This window comes from Halichoeres trimaculatus, unplaced genomic scaffold, assembly GCF_033239565.1.
Source record: "Halichoeres trimaculatus isolate MK-OKI-2021-1 unplaced genomic scaffold, fHalTri1.1 fHalTri1_scaffold_18, whole genome shotgun sequence".
Lineage (NCBI taxonomy): Eukaryota > Metazoa > Chordata > Actinopteri > Labriformes > Labridae > Halichoeres > Halichoeres trimaculatus.
In genome coordinates this window covers 16,004,580-16,021,409 of record NW_027437196.1, presented here as the reverse complement: position 1 = coordinate 16,021,409, position 16,830 = coordinate 16,004,580, and the positions used below count along the sequence as shown (strand labels likewise).

Below are 16,830 nucleotides of genomic sequence, written 5' to 3'. Positions count from 1 at the left end.
CCTTGTAGCTTTAAAACAGAGATTTTTTTTTTCTTGCATAGGGTGTTAATTATAACACAAAGATGCTAAATAAAATTACAGTTGAACACTTTGCTGTACTAGATATGTATCCATTCTTGCAATAAAGCTTTTTTTTATTTTTGCATTTTTTTTCTGAAATTTTTCATAATTTTCTAATTTCATATTTTTGACATTTCAAATTTACTTGAGAATTTCAAATTTTAGGGATTTTTATTTCAAACCCTTTTTTTGCAATTTTTGGAAAATTGTAAATTTTTCTCAAAAATAATCAAAATTTTGAAACTGCATTATTTAAATCCAGCATTTTTTGTTTCAAATTTTTTGCACATTTTTTAATTTCCTTTCTTTTTGAAACAATAATTACAATTTTATACAGACAATTATTGTCTAGATTTTACTTTATTCACAATTTTATACACTTTTTTGCCTTCATTGTGAAGATAAACTACATTTTGTGGCTTTCAAATGACTTTCATTCAGGTGAGCTGAGGCAAAATGGCTCTTTTGAAAGTAAAGGTTGCAGACTCCTGAACCAGATAATATCAGTTTGTTTGCATTCTGACCATAAACTCATGACACACCACTACATCATGTCTGACAATGACTTTTGAGCTGTCTCTGGAAAATTGAATAGCTACTTTATCCAACAGAGCACTGAAATTAAAATGTAAAGGCCACTGGAGACGTCACCACACTCTTGAGACTTTGCCACTGAACTGAAATAGCTACAAAGAGTTTCAACCACAAGAAAGAAGTCTCTCTGAAAAGGCGTGCAAACTTGAATTTATACAAAACCAAACCAACTCCGACACTTGTCTTTGAAGTGGCCTTGGAGCACAGAGGACATGGTGCACTGTGAACCAGAACATCTGACTGAGTCACGCCACAAGCGAAGGGCTTGAGGTACATTTTTGTGCATGGTGTAATGGCCAGTGTTGCATAAAAGAACATCCAAGAAAAGTCCTTCTAAAATACAAATGAATGTGCATATGCATTTTGCATAATTCATTGACACAGGCTATTAAAAAGGCCACGAAGATGCATGCATCATCTCTAATTACATCATTTTACAAGACAGGATTACTGCCGCGTCTGAAATACTTAATTACGCAGTCCTCATTATGCAATAACGACAGGCGATTGCCAGCCTTATTAGAGCCATATAATTTGTTTTATAACTTTGTCGCATACTATAAAATTGTTTTGATTGCTGTTTTGTTGTGTTTTGGCACATGACTGCCTTTAGAGGAAAATTGAGTCTTCTTTTGCAAAAAAAAGCTTTGACTTTATACCCTTCCTCTGGAGGCACAAGCTGGATATTTCCATTGTACTCTGCCCCCCAAAAAACTCAGCTTTTGTTCAGAGTAAAATAAAAGCTTCACTCTGCATGCTCCGGTTGTTAAAATCCTGAGAGCAAAGTGTTCCTTTTTTTTTTTTTCACTTTTTCTAATCTGCATGCTTGTACTGGGTTGATACAGCAAGACAAAGTAGTGTGGGGACGTTAGAGAGATTTCAGATACAATCTTGTGAAAGCCAAATACTCACACATAGCTATTCACGCAATATGCAGCTGATTTAAAGCTTCAAATCGTCATCATACGCTCTTAAATCATTTAAGACAAGTGATTGGCTTTCCTCCATCACATCCTTTTCTCTTCTTTCTAAAATCACACGCAGCTGATCAGAGTAAAACGCAGCTAATTACCCGTTTAAGGCTGAGTAAGCAGTGTGGACGATGTCAGTATGCTAAGGGAAATACAGACAGAAGGTACATAAATGCAGGCATTAACCAGCCAGATTTAAGCCCATAGCGCTGCCGTGCACGGGCGGTTTCAGAACATTTGCTTGATCTTTAAAAGCTTTGCCTGCTGCAAACAATCAGGACCAAACTAATGGGAGGCCTGCTGGCTAGAAGACACAAAAAAGGAGGTGAGAAAAGAGCCTCCTTTGAATCCTTTGTAAAAAATGCTGCCCCGTGCACACATGAGCTCACACCGTGTGCTTAAATGTTAGAGCATAAATGTGTATAATTCCAAACAGGGTCCTCGATGAACAAAGTGAGTGGTGAGGCTCACTGCGGACGTCTGACACCTCTAAAAGGAAGCCTGTGCCCCATAAAATAAAAGCCGCTCACTGCATTAAAGGAATCATTCAGTAAGAAAAAGCTGAGAAAAAGTGCCAGCCCTTTTCAAGCTGCGTGGATTAAAGCTTGCACAGAAGACTTTACCTATTTCACACATGGGTAACTACAAACAACAGATGCGCTGGAAGTTTTTGGACACCGTCACACTGGTTGGGCATCAGATGCAAAGTTTTTCCCACTCTTATTCCTCAAGCATTGGTGATACACATGCCTGACACACCTGGATCTCCTCACACCAAACACACAGAAACAATTTCATGCATCCCCATCATATCTTTCTCTCCCACAGTCAGACACAAACTGACACAGCATAATTCATCTGCTAACACATTTTCTCCTTCCCTCTACACAAAAGCTCCTCTCTCTCCCAACACACAAAGATCCTTTTCCAGCCCTCACAGCTGGCCTCTAACCGGCCTAAGGTGTTTTAAATAGCTGAACGGAGCAGGAAGAGGAGATGAAACAAAGCAGATTACAGCACAGAGAGGCAAAGAGTGGGGGTGGAAAAAACCCTACTCCTGTTGGCCTCCTGCAGTCTTCAGTTCCAGCAGAAGCATTTTTTTTCTTTTGGGTTTGTGAGTTGCTGGGTTGTGCCGTTCACTCCATATTTTTTACATCATCAGAGCTCCTGGCGGAGCAGTCCTTGAGAAAAAGACGGACGGCTCCACCAGGAGCATCAGCGACTACGAAACGAGAAGGAAGGTGGGAGAGAGGAAATGAAAAAGTGCAGCAAAAAGAGGAAAAAAAAGGATGCAATATAAGGTTCATCCTTGAAGGCCATATCCAATTACTCGTCCATCGCAATGCTGCTTTCGTTGCCAGGGCAATGCTTGGTAACAATTTATTTCTCCCTTTCCCTTCCCTGTACCCTCTGAACTGTATTTATTTGCACTTTTTCTGCCTCCACCGCTGGTTAACGGCAGGAGTTAGATGAAAAACATCAGCACGGTGCCTCGCCGGGTAGCAGTGGACAGAGGAGAAGAATGCCTCAGTTCATGATGAAACACTTCTTTTTATTAAGCTGGAATTGAAATATTGTAATTTAGCAGCTGTCATGTAATTTTCAAACACCACAGAAGCTGTCTCAGTTTCCCCTAAGTCGTTTCCTGATTCTGCGGCTGAACCAAAGTTTGAGATAACACAAAAAAATTGAGAAAACTTTGAGAACTCTCATCTGTTTGACCTTTTCTACCTGGGCTGCTTTGTGTCTCTTTGTGCACCTTCACAGTCATTCTCCTTGAGAAACAGATTTTTTCCCTTCAGGCCTTGATGGTTGCTTAGAAACGACACAAACATCTTTAAAAAGGCGATTATTCTACGCCAAAGCCTCCAAAGCTTCAAAATGCAGACTCTGCCTGTGTGTGAAAGCCAGATAATTACCCCAGCTCAGACCCCTACCCCTCTCATTCCTTAATTGGCTGTCACAAAGTTGGACAGAAGTGAAAAAAAAGAGAAAGAAAAGAAAAAGTCACAGTCAAAGTCAAACTTCTTAACTGCAGGTCGCATATTATTGAACAACATGGTGTTTAAACCAGCTGAGAAGGACAATCGCACATAAACAGCCTGTGTTTGTTTAGTAAGTGGCATGTATGAGAGTGTGTGAGTGTGTTTTACCTCTCCTCACGGTTCTGCCCTACACACACTCGGCCACCATGGCGAGGGGTTGGGTTGCTGCATGAGCGCTGGCGAACCTGGAAGCCGATACCACAGCTGGTGCTGCAGGGAGACCAGGAGGTCCAGGGGGTCCATGCTCCATTTCTACAGAGACACACGAAGCGACATCAGTGTGACGGCAGCTGAGGAGCACAACATCAAGGTTGCAGCAGGAACACATCATCATGAGTGGATAACAGGACACAATACATCTTTGTTTGCTCCTAGGAGGGCTGCAGTATGGTTTGAACACAGGTTTTAAAAGTTCATCTGGTTTAGATTCTGAGGTTTGCAATGATCTTAATTGAGAACATATAACAGTAGAAATGATACTCAATATTTTTTACAACACAGAAGATGTTTTTGTCTTTCATCTGCCAGATTCTGCTCTCTTTGTTAAGGATGAAATACCAACATAGAAATGAACCCATTCGTCATCAGGCTTCACAAATGGATCAATGAGCAATCACTGTGTGCAGGCAGTGCTCATGGGAATTGAAGAACTTCAGTGTCATAGCCACACATTGCAATTGGCTCAGTATTTCTGACACTGTTTCAGGAAACTACAGTTGAATATAAAATTCTACTTGCCAAAGTGGCTGGTGTGAGTGGCAGTGTTACAGGTCACTGCTGAAATTCACCCGCATCTGGCAGGTTGGTGGATGTCATTGTGAAGCCCTGCCAATGACTAAACAGAGCTGGTACATTTAAATACATAAACATTACAGACAAAGATGGACCACACGTCTACCTCTAGCTTTTAAAAAGAGAAGCCAAAAGAATTACACTATAGATAGTAACATCTGTCTCTAAAGACATAACCCCAGAACCCACAACACCAAGCCATGATAATGACATCTCACCCCTTTTGCTAACTTTAGACTTAAAGCTCCTCTGAGAAATTTTCCATTTGTGTTAAGATTTAGCACAACCTCCTGCGTGTATGATATAGTGTTTCCTAACAAAACAGCTCATCCTGCTTTCTTTTAAAAGTCAAGTAACAAAATTATTTCACTATTGAACGTGTGAAGTAAGGCTGTATCGGTAGCATACAGTAAGTCTAGCACCTACCCCCCACAAGTGGTTAGAGACACTAAAAACAGATAGATAGTAAAACAAATAGTAACTCTTCTTGTTAAATGTCTTATTTGGACTTTTCATTTATTTATAGATTAATTAAGATGAGTTTCCATCAGTATCATAACTAGCCAAAAAATTCTGCATGGGAGCTTTAATAATAAAACCACAAAAATCCTTCAGGTTTATGACAAACAGCTATTTGTATCGGCTAAAAGCAGATGGTGTTGGTGCTCAATGCGCCTCCATTTGGTTTCCCTCAGTATTCCCTCATTTCCCACACCTTTTCATTTATTTATTTATTTTTATCAAGGCTGTCAGTCAAATTTTTCTTGCTATAAAAAGAAGATAAAACACGGTGGATAAAACTCAGCATAACTAAAACAGAAACCTTGTCTTTGAAATATTCATTCAACATTTTTTTTAGTGTTAAAGTTTGTCTCATGTCCCATCTGAAGAACAAAGAATAACTCCACTGCAGCCAGCCAATTTAGAGAGCTCCACATGTCTTGTCCTCACTTTTAGGGAGCCTTCCTGCCATCCATTTTCTCACAGTAGTGAGCTTGAATAACTTACTTCAATTAACAGAGAACATATCAATAAATAACTGGGTGAATAGTACATACCTTCAGAGACGACCAAAGAGTACTCAAAGTATCTCTGCGTTGTGGCTTTAATATAAGAACAATGAGCTGGGTTTTATGTTTCACAGCTGTTTTAATATCTTTGGCTCTGGTGACTTGTGAAACAAAAACGACCCGCTGCGCCTGCTTGTTATCGACTCACACTTTATCAGGCAAAGATTTGTTCACAAGCTTCACAGACAGACAGTTGATACACAGCTGTTACATCTTGGTTAATTTTAAGTCTGAGAGTTGGAATATGTAATATGTCAGCTGAATGAGTGAGAAAACAACACCCATATCATCACCTGTTAGTCACAAATGGCTGACGCTGAATATTCAAGGAAGGAAAAATTAAATGTGTTTGTTTTCTTGATGAGGAGGTGTAAGAATGTGAGGAATAAATTGGAAAAAAAATTATTGTCCATTGTTCCCAAACTTTTCAACTTCCGTATGTGGACTCATACATATTCAGAAACCATTTATAGATACTGATTTGCAGGTGTGGCTGATGTATAAGCACAGACTTACCTGGAGCAGTTTGCGACCTCCACACTGATGCCGTAACACTGCTGGCCTCCACACTGGGGGGCGGGATTATCACAGGCTCGTGTCCGACACAAACAGGACCCCGCACTGCCTCCATCATTATGACTACACATGGACCAGCCTGACCAGGCGCCAAAGCCTCCATCCACAGTCACATTGCGGATCTGTTAAAGCCCAAAATACAACATTCAAGAATAATGGCTTTTCTCAGAAAGCGGTCATTGCATTAGTATGATCCTCTCAGGGATGTGTTGCTCTGGGTAACACAGCCCACACGTGAACAGAAATCAATTTTCCTCAAATGGATGCAAAAATAACTGCATTACATCATCTTTAACACATCCAAAAATGATGCAGTTTCATGAGCATAAATGGTCTGCAAACACAAAGGGAATATAGGGAAACTGTCTCAGGATAGGACAAGGCTCAACAGCAGCAGAAAAGGCAAATCAATGCTGTTAATGGACACATTGGAGGACAGAACGATGAGGAAATAAAAGTGGCAGCGTAAATAGATATCTGAAGCACAACACAATGAAACAGGAAGGCTCTGATATTACAGGGGCTATGAATTACGAGCGATGTCCTGGGTGTATGAGCTAAATACAAAGAAAGGCACAGGCCTGAGATGCAGAGCTGCAGATGATATGAGGCATGTCGAGGGTACATTACAGGGGTGATTTAAAAATGCAGAAAACACTTTTATACTGAGAGAAAAGAGAGTGTGATCATCAGCTGCTTTGGCAGAAGCAGAAATAAGGTCTGCCCTCCACTCTTACTGGTAATTGAACTCGGCCGTGTGGCTAAATGGGAGACGCTTGGGTGAGACAGACAACATTTGCATCATTGAGGCTGCCTCGAAAGCAAACAACAGACAATACCTCGAGTTATTTAGACTATACAGAATATTTTTCCTCTCAAGGTAGTTTTTTTTTCCTTTTTATGTGTTCCCTGAAATATAAATGAAAAAAGTACAAAAAAAAGAAAAAAAGGTAAAAACATGAAATTCTTTTCATTAATGAACTGGGAGAAAAGGACTCCAGGGACTGCATGATGAAAAGCTCTCAGTTTTTTGTGGCTCATAAGAGAAATTATTTCTTTTCCAGAGGCTGAAATAACAACAGCTGTCTCCCTTTTTTAATCTAAAGGCGACAGTAACATCATGTTTTTCGAATCGGGGTTGATTAAGGCAGAACAAGCTCTTTCCAAAAACATTTATGGAGTACAAATTTCCATTTTACCTGGGTGGAAACTTAGGCTAACATATGGAACTGTGACTTGTTCCTTTTCTAAAACCACAGAGAAACTAATTTGTACTCGTTTCCATATAGACGTGTGACTGTGGTGCCAGATGGCGTTTGTGAATAGCCTGGTAAAGTGTATCTCCTGTCTCAGCCTACTCAATGCAGCTCTGTGTGTATGCCCTTGACTGGCCTCCAGCTCCAGACTTGCAGACATTCACTCAGTTTAGCCTTTTCCAAAAGTGTTAATGGATTCATAAGGAGCCACAATCTGTGATAAAAAAAAACAACTCCTTGTTTCTTGTTTTCCAGTCTTGGCATATAATTGGTGCAAGCAGATGATTTTCCTGAATTGTATCTCCTCGCATGCAAACTTATTACTGTCAGAGTTAATTCATGCTCCTTCCAAATGGATTGGACCTGGCCAGACCAAGGTTAAATGACTAAATGCATACTTTATTACTGTTGTGGGCAGTGGTATATGGCTGAATGAAAATACATCACGACTGAAACACTAGTGGCCACTCTGCTGCTAGAAACATGGCTCATTTCTATGCTCACTACCTGCAAGATTGTACATACTTCATACAGATTAAACAGAACATGGACAGAGTCTTAAGGGTAGTTGTCAAATTGGAAAATGCTGACTTTTTTTAGTCTTTCAGCACCAGCAGGAGTTTTTTTTTAACTACTTTTTTTTTTTTTTAATTAATTCACTTCCATTGTATTTTACACCACCATGTGCTGCTTGGGTTAAACTTTTTTAGCTCCATTAAAATTAAACATTAACACATATAAGGTACATTTTGTTTAATGTGTGATTACATAAGGTTTGTATGAGCAGTAACTGTCTAATACTGACAAAAATGCAGTACTAATATCTTTGGATAGAGCAAGGCTAACTGGTTTCCTGTTTCAGGTTTGTATTGTAGGCTAACTATATCCTATATGTAGCATCATAACTATCTTACAGACATGGAGGTTCTATCAATTTTGTCAAACTTTTCTTTTTTCTTTGCAAAATGGATGGTAAATTTGGCTCACATTATAGCAAAGCCTACCGTTTTTCAAAAAGCTAAATGTACAGCTTAGCTAGCTAGGTCTTAGCATTTAGCTCCCTTAGCTCTAGCTACATATCAACTGTAGATTTACTTGTGTTCTTATTTGCACTTGTACTTTTAGGCAAGTCGGTAACCAGTCTTGTTTTCTAAAAATGCCAATTAATCTGAATAACTGGATAAACAGCTAAGCTAGCTTGTTTTAGATAAAGCTAGTCTGAGCCCTTGTTAAGGTAGTAGTTACGACAGAATTACTCTCAACTAAGCGATTAGCAAGAATTATTTTGACAATACTCACACAGTAGAGATGAAATTATACATTGTGCTCATGCTCGTTTGTATACTTAACTGTTTGTCTGTTTAACATGAATCCTTATACGGATACAGACTCGGCTAAGTTCCTGCCACTGGGTTTTAATTAGCCTCAGTGCCAAACCATAAAGTGACAGTGAAAGCTACAGAAGCTCAAACAATCTGCTGAAACCGTCTTGGAAGAGATATCTGAGAGGCTTAGAAAAGCACAGCCATGCTGAAAGCGACAGGCTAACAGGTCCTCTGATACTGCACCTATTTGGCACACATTAAAATATGGAAGAGCTATTTTGCTAATGAACAATCCATCAGAGGGAAATGATTAAGGCAACCCTCTAGGTAATTTTTGCGGTACTCCTAACTTCCTCAAAGTCAAGTTTTTGAATCCAGAGATACCTTCCTTCGACGAGGATATTTTTCTCAGGCTGGTTTCAGGGACTGCTTGTAAGTTTGAAGCATACGCAGTGAATACAGAGCAGGGCTGCTGCTTTCAGCGGTGAGGTGCACGGATGAATTTAAGTATTAAATTCACGTGAAGAGCAGAGTGAGGAAGGAAGCCAGGGTAAGAATAATTGTGTTTTCTACCAGCTTTGAAGTTTCAAAGTAGGGACAGAAAATGAAGAGGGCAAAGTTGCGAGGAAACTAAAAGCAGGTATGCCAAAATCAGTTTGCAACGAGTGATACTCACAGGACATTTTGTGATGCTCTGCTCCCATTGGCTCATTCTGACACTTTCCTCAAGGGTGGTGCATTTCTTCAGCAACAGGTCCCAGCCACAGTACGGATCTCTGGCCCCCACGCAGGCTCTGAAAGGAGAGAGGGAATAAAGGTCACTTATACTGACTTTTGGTGACATGTGGGGAAAAAAGGGTTAAACTATCAGGTTATGATTTAGAAAAAGAAAGAGGCAGTTATGGAGAAAAGGTTGCGGAAGAAATGATGGATGGGGAAGAATTGGGGAGATAAGATGGGAGAGGTAGGTGTCAGAAAGAAGAGTAAACAAGACGAGGAAGGTAATGTGAAGACTGAAAATAAAGAGGAGGGAGGACAAAGATAAGGGTGATAAATGTTTACTTATGAATACTGAGTATTGCAGTGTTCTACATTGCTTACATCACACCAGCATCGGAAAATTATGTCTTAACACAATGTGCTGACTGCTTCTCAGGTAATCTCCAGGCAGGCAGCAGGATTACATACAGTTCTGACTCATATCAGCCAAAAATTATTTACTGTGAGGAAACTGTAGCTGAGAAAGTTAGATCTGTTTATGCTGTATCTTCTTTTAGGGGTTTATTGAGAGCAATAAAAAGCCTGATGTTACTCTTTTCATGCAAATATGGTTCTGTAGTGACAGCACAATAATGCATCTTAGAGCCCCTAGCATCAGTGCAGCACGATGTGCTCCAAGTGAAATGTAACAAAGATGTTAGAGGATTTCAAAATAATGAACTAAGCCACAACAGAATCATAAGTGCACTTAAAGCAAGGACAAAAGATTATACACATTCATCCATATAAAAATGCAAAAAAGGGCAAACTTTTTGCACTTGCTTGCACACATTAGGTGGTTGACGTAATGTCTGGGCAGCTAATGAAAAGGCTGAAAGCTACAGACATGGACAAACAGATTTAAAAGATGATATCAGGTGTGACTACAACAGATGAAAGAGAAACATAACAAGCTAATACCTGTTTTTCAGACGGCCTTAAGGGCCTTACGGATTGTTTCCACCTATCAGTTTGCGGCACAGCCAAACACAGTGGGAACATCTAACGTCTCAAATAGATTATACTTAAAGAAATGTCAGCATTTACTCTCCTCATCCTGCAGCTTTCCTGTCTCTATGTGATTTTTTTTCAAGGAGAAAAAAGGCTTTGAAAGGAGTGATGAGGTGCCATAATGGATACAACATATATCACAGACTTACAGCTGTAACATGAAGCCTTAACAGGTCTGTGCATTCCAGCAACACCTCATTGTATTGGAGATAAGGAATGCAGGTGAGATTCTCTTTCTGTGAGTGATGATGGATGGGATCCAAATCTCATGATGAGTCTTCACACCCTGGCCCCCTGTCTCTGCCTCTGAGTTTTCTTTTGCCAATATTTATGCCTTGACGGCATCGTCTCCCAGACAGACAGAAACTCAATATCTGCTAAGCACACACGCACAAAGCTACGCGCGAGGCAGAAAACACGCAGCTCAATGACAACGAGAAGCAGACAGTGAGACAGAGGGCAGCCGTGGGCACCTCAAGTGGCTCAGACAAAAGCTGATTTACAGGGTTTTAAATCTCAGCAAAGGCCTCTGACCAACACACGCCTGGCCTTTTCTGATAAAGAGCCTCATCTGAAAGAGGGCGCTTTTAAACTCTGTTGTCTGCATATTTGCTTTGGCAGCTTCCAGTGGGATTAATTGAGTTGTTCTGTGCTTTTACTCACTCTCTGCTCTTGTGGTAGCTGCATCTCTTCAGCGGGATCTTGATGACCTGGTCTCTTACACCCACATACAGCTCGCTGCGGCTGTGCAGGATCAGCAGACTGCGGATTGGCTGCCTCTTCCTGGGCGGGAACAACTCGATCTCCTCTAATAGGCAGCTCCCCATGGACAGGTTGAGAGGAGAGAGCACTTTTCTGATAGTACCGTAATCTAGAAGAGAAAGCGGAGGGATGAGAGGATTTTTTCACAAGGAGGTAAAGTTGAGGAGAGGAAACAAAAGGAGTATTTGATAAGGAAAAAGCAACAAAAAATTTATTTGAACTCAGTGTGAACCAAACAACAATCACTTGGTTGTGAAATAAGACTGTCAAAAAGATTGGTGGCGGCAGCCGTGCCAAGCTTAGTTATGCCATCAACATGCAGTGCTGTAGATTCAACCAGGGAGCTGTTACGGCACCTCAGTACAAGATTTCTAGCCTACTTTTCTTTGTGGGGGTATTCCACAGGAAAAAAGCATCAACTTTTTCTGTTTTAAGGGGAAACAGGGTGGAAATTCATGTCCCTGTGAATACATCCTGACCTTTATTTCATATAAGGTATGCCCCTGTGAGGTGAAGCTGGGTGCCGTTCTTTTGGGAGAGCTAAAGCAAACATCATCTATTATACATGAAATCCCCTGGGTGAAGAAAAAGTAATTAGGTGCACACAGTTCCCAGGGAACAAGGGTGAATTGCTAATAGATGGCTTCAAAGTAGGGTGCATAAAAAGTCAGAAGTGCCTCAAGCAGTGTTTGTCAGTTATGTATTACTTTGTAACCTCTTACAATAATGTGATCAAAAGTCACATCTAAAATTAAGAAGTTATATAACACCTACTTATCCAGGTGGGGCTTCATTACTTTTCCAGTCACAAGGTAAACTTAGCCAGTGCCTTCGCGAGGGGTTCATCTTTATTAGGCTTCTGTGTGTTTGGTAAATAAACTCTCCCAGGACACGCTAGTTCAGAGTGGGGACTTCAGGCGTGTTAAGGCGGCTGGTTATAACGAAGAGGAACATCTTAATACCAATGAGCTGGCTTAGTTACTTCCTTTTTTTGTGTCCAGTGAAGGGTGTCTGAGCCCAGAGCCTCAGTGTAAGAAAGAATATCTTATAGCCTAGCTAACTGCTGCCAACATCAAGATTGCTGTTATTGCTCCTTAAACACCTTTAAAGCTCCTGAGAGTTTTTTTAATGGTCTGGAAACAGACTGAAACTAAAAATGATGCCTTTAGATTACCAACTAAAGCCAACTACATCACCAGAGGCGGAGCTAACAGTTACATCTATTTTGTCAGTACTGGCTCCTGAAACCACAGCCAGGTGTCACACCTGGTTTCCATTTATGTGTGTAACTGGTGTTCATAGATCTGTACATAGATTAAAAATATAAGAATAAAAATACCTCTTAGTGAGGCTATCTCACCGACCTGTGCTGTCACCAAAATCTACTGCGGATGGATTTTTTCAATGTATTCAAGGCAAATGTTATGGAAATGAAGAATTTTTCAACCACATCAGATGTTACAGATATTACTATCCAAATAAATACAAAGTGATTAACAGCATGCTGCCAAAACTGCAATTTTCTATGCTAATGGCTGAAGATTTTAACTGGGTTTTATATTTGACAGTTAAAAAAAGGTTCAAAACAAACTTTCATGTGTTAATGTGAACAAAGAACAAGAACACACAGCAGACATCAAGACCCATATAAGAACCTCACAGGCAAAAATGTCACATTTCATCCTGTATAATGCACCACATGTGATGTGACAGAATAGAATAGAATAGAATAGAAGAATAGAATAGAATAGAATAGAATAGAATAGAATAGAATAGAATAGAATAGAATAGAATAGACTTTATTTATGCCTGAGAGAAATTCAGGAGTCACAGCAGCAATATGAGAAAACCAAAATAAGAAAGTGTATAGTGAAAAAGGTCCATAATAGAATAGATGATGACAATTTGATTAGATTTATATAGATGCCACTTTTGATATCACTACTACTTTACTTGCTCCAAAGCAATGGTGCACCCTTGGTTGTGAGTGATACATATATTGCCTTCTGTGTAATATTCCTTTTCCAGAAAAAAAAAAAAGGTTTCACTGGAAATCTGATCTTTCTCTTTTGTACCTTGCAATATTTTGATATTAAAACTCATCTATCTTTGTGCTGCTACAACTCCACATTCCCATCCTCACTGGTGATAACTAAGAATGATCTTTTCTTATAAGCCTCAGTCTTATTCAGCTTGTGGTTAAGTATTTCCTGCCATGATTATATGCCTTAGAAAAGTAATTCAATCAAATAATAAAACAATATAACGAGAAACATTCTCCATTTTTTTCTGTCTTAACTTTTCTACCTTTTTCTGAAGAAGTCTACCTTCAACTACTCAACTCCACAAGGTCTGTACAAAAACTTTTTTGAAAATGTTTTGCATAAAAGTTTATTCTGTTCACAGAAGGTGCAAAGGAAAATTCCTGCTGCAGGCTGAAAATACTAACGAGGGCTGAATAACAAGAGAGGTAAAATCTGCTGCAAGCCATGTGTTTGTTTTAAAAGAACCCTTTACCTCGACATCTTTGAACCCCCAGTTGGAGCTATCAGGTTTCCACAATGGCCCCAATCAGCACGGAGCATTTAGGCGTTAATAATAGCATGTGATTAGGTACAATATGCACGCTTCCCAATGGCCTTGGCAGCGTTTCAGATGTTTTCATTAGCGTCTGGTTTGTGTCGGGGGGACTTGCAGTGTGGGCAGCTCTGGTCCAACACTACATTGATCACAGCACCATGCAAACAATGAAAGGGGAGTTTTTTTTTTTTTTGAAGGGGATGCCAAGCACAGAGCCGGTGAACTGGAACAGGTTGTGCGAGCGTGTGAAAGTGTGTGCTTGAATGTGTGATACCCTAAAATAACACAGAGCCTTACAACAGGAAGATCATGTTGACATTTCCCATTGGGCCTACAGTACATTAGAGCGATAAAGTGGGTCACTACCTTCAAATCCTATTCAGTAAACTCCCTTATAATCCATTTTGTCTGTGATATCAAAACACAGGACACTAAACGCTGCTATCTGGTGTCTTGCTGATAGTGTTTTCCGCACTTTGCCAAGTCAAACATCACACATCGACACCCAGTTTGATCAAACAGTGGACTGATAAGCAGGGGGTACCATGCAGTTCAGACAGGAAGAACGTAGAAGGGTTAAATCCGAGCCATTGGTGTGTGTTATTAATTACTGTCCGTCTTTTTCTGACACACAGCTGCTGACTTTTTCATGTAGTGTGAGATCTCACTGTGCTGGATCACATTAAAGTAATATATGGTGCAATATATGTGCTTTCTGCCAGGGCATATGGAGGACATATGGAGGTAAAGAGTGATCAACTTGCGTCAGAAGACTATGCTTTGATCTTCCAACAGAACCACTCATCTATTGGTTTCATTATTCTTCTTCCAGCCCTCCTTGAAGTGAGCTTCAAGGGCTTCTAGCCCCTGAAATTTTAACGTTTAATACATAAAGCATCATCTATTCAAATCAATGCTCATGATAAAAAGCATGAGTTAAAGCTTAAGTTTAGGGAGCTAGGTGAGGTATTATAAATGGAGATTTTATTACTCTTTAAACTATGCTAATCGTCTTATTAAAAACTCAGTAAGGACAATGTTATTAGATTTCACTGTCAGCGCTGCACTGTGGGGACAAAAACCTCACTGTGATCACAATTTAAGTAAAAAGTAGCTTCATTCTAATCAGTGTTTGGAAGCAGGTGACATCAGCTCCTCCTCACCCAAAACCTGTCTAGAATTAAACCTGTAAAAACGTATGGCTAGAGTTATCTCTAAAAAGTCAACACCGATTAACACAAATAAATAAGTAAAAATTATTTTAAAAAATAAAAATAATTCATGTTTTTAATAATAATTTAGGAGAGAATAATCTTATAAATTTACAAGAATACAGTCTTAAATTTCTGAGATTAATAATCTTAACCTTTTGGCACATCCTGCTTGGCATAACAGTTTCATTAATAAAGTGGCCCTGAAAAGACAACTGAGAAACTGGGGCTTCGTTAAGAACTTCTGTAAAGATAGGAAGATATTGACAGATTCGTCTTTCCCTGATCAATAACTCATCAGCAATACTTTTACAAAATCAACACCTCTCTGTTGTCACAGCAAGGTAGTCTGTGAGCTACAAACGTATTTTACTCAAAATGAGCCGTCCTCAGTGCTGGGTTATTTGCACTGTCCCCTATGCAGAGCCATCTGTTGCTTGAATGAAAATTGCAACACTGATAAAGTATGACACATTAATATCACATAACTTCATACAGGAGATGTGAAACATCATCAAAATCCTTAAAGCTCACGTTTATCAAAGTAAAATTCTTAGAGCTTCTGTTAGCCTATAGCTATACACTAAGATAATGAGTCTATTCTCATAAATGAACAGCTTTATTCTTATTCTCATAAATTTATGACTTTATTCTGGTAGATTTATGACATAATTGTCATAAATTTGTGACTTTACTTTCATAAATATATGACTTGTTTCACGAAAATCTATGAGATCAATTTTGTAAACTTTTTTTTTGTTTTTAATCTACATGGCTGTAATTCTCTATCATTGTGCATGTCAATTAGGGGTAAAAGAAAAAAAATTGACATATCTGGATTTTTTTGTTTAACAATATCAAAATCAAAATTCTTTGTCAAAAAAATCTTTTTTTTTTTCAAAATGAAATTCTTCATTTCAGTCTTCATTTATAAACTGGATTGGGAAGGAGTTACCACTTTTCTCCAGCAGAGGGTGAAATGTTTCTCTCTGACTCACGGAATCTGCATTTTATGGCTTGTGGTACAGTCTGCAGGCATTATTACAATTATTTAACTGTTTTACATGATGTGGTGTTAAAAAGCAAATTGGAAATAGCAATATATTGTAAATATCAAAGAATCGCATTTTAATTGAATCGGCACCCTAAAAATCTTAATAGCAACGAATTGTGAGAATAGCATATTGTCCCAGCCCTAATGTCAAGATTCACTGGGGAAAAAAAATATCTGGGCCACAGAATCAGTCTGCAAGCACCTAAAAGTAAACTAATAAGGATAAAGAGATACACTTTATATATAAAAGACAAATGTATAAAAATCAAACACAGGAAAATACACTGTGTACAGAATATACGTACCAGTGGCCAGGTAAATGATGTGTAACAGCATATCTTTCCCTTGCACCACATCCACTGCCACATGAGTGAAGCGCACGTTGTCCTCCATAAAATACGGCACTGGAACCACAGGTTGGACCACCTCATGCATCAGCAGAAACTTTTGAGCATCCTGCAGATTTCTCTGAGTCAAGTTCACGTAGGAGCCTGAATCGATGGTGCCGCACTGTGGATGAGAAAAACACACGGAAAAGGAAATGTTTTACTGACTGCTTTAATACAGCAAAGCTCTTTGGTGTAGAAAGCTATGTTAATGCGCTTACGTTTTTTTGTTCGGAAACACCACCAGAGATGGGAAAAGAAAGGGATTGAATGATTAAACGAACACAGCTGTGAAGTCGATTTCCGCCTCGTTGTGATGGTTTGCTATCTTGCAACCTGAAGCCTTTGTAGTCAAAACACCGCTGCTGAGTGAATGAA

At 39.4% G+C, this 16,830-nt stretch overlaps 1 protein-coding gene across 3 annotated transcripts in view; it reads right to left on the bottom strand.

The window, feature by feature from the left end:
* Positions 1-16,830, bottom strand: part of sema5a (sema domain, seven thrombospondin repeats (type 1 and type 1-like), transmembrane domain (TM) and short cytoplasmic domain, (semaphorin) 5A) — a 180,541-nt gene that overhangs the window by 58,098 nt on the left and 105,613 nt on the right. For all 3 annotated transcript variants that reach the window (XR_012599841.1, XM_074693390.1, XM_074693391.1), the window contains 5 exons: positions 16,372-16,576; positions 11,123-11,330; positions 9,366-9,483; positions 6,049-6,230; positions 3,779-3,922 (listed from right to left, as the gene is read on the bottom strand). Coding sequence is in view for 2 of the 3 variants with exons in the window: in XM_074693390.1 (XP_074549491.1) it covers positions 3,779-3,922; positions 6,049-6,230; positions 9,366-9,483; positions 11,123-11,330; positions 16,372-16,576 (857 nt within the window). In the remaining variant the exon portion in view is untranslated. The remainder of the gene's footprint in view (positions 1-3,778; positions 3,923-6,048; positions 6,231-9,365; positions 9,484-11,122; positions 11,331-16,371; positions 16,577-16,830) is intronic.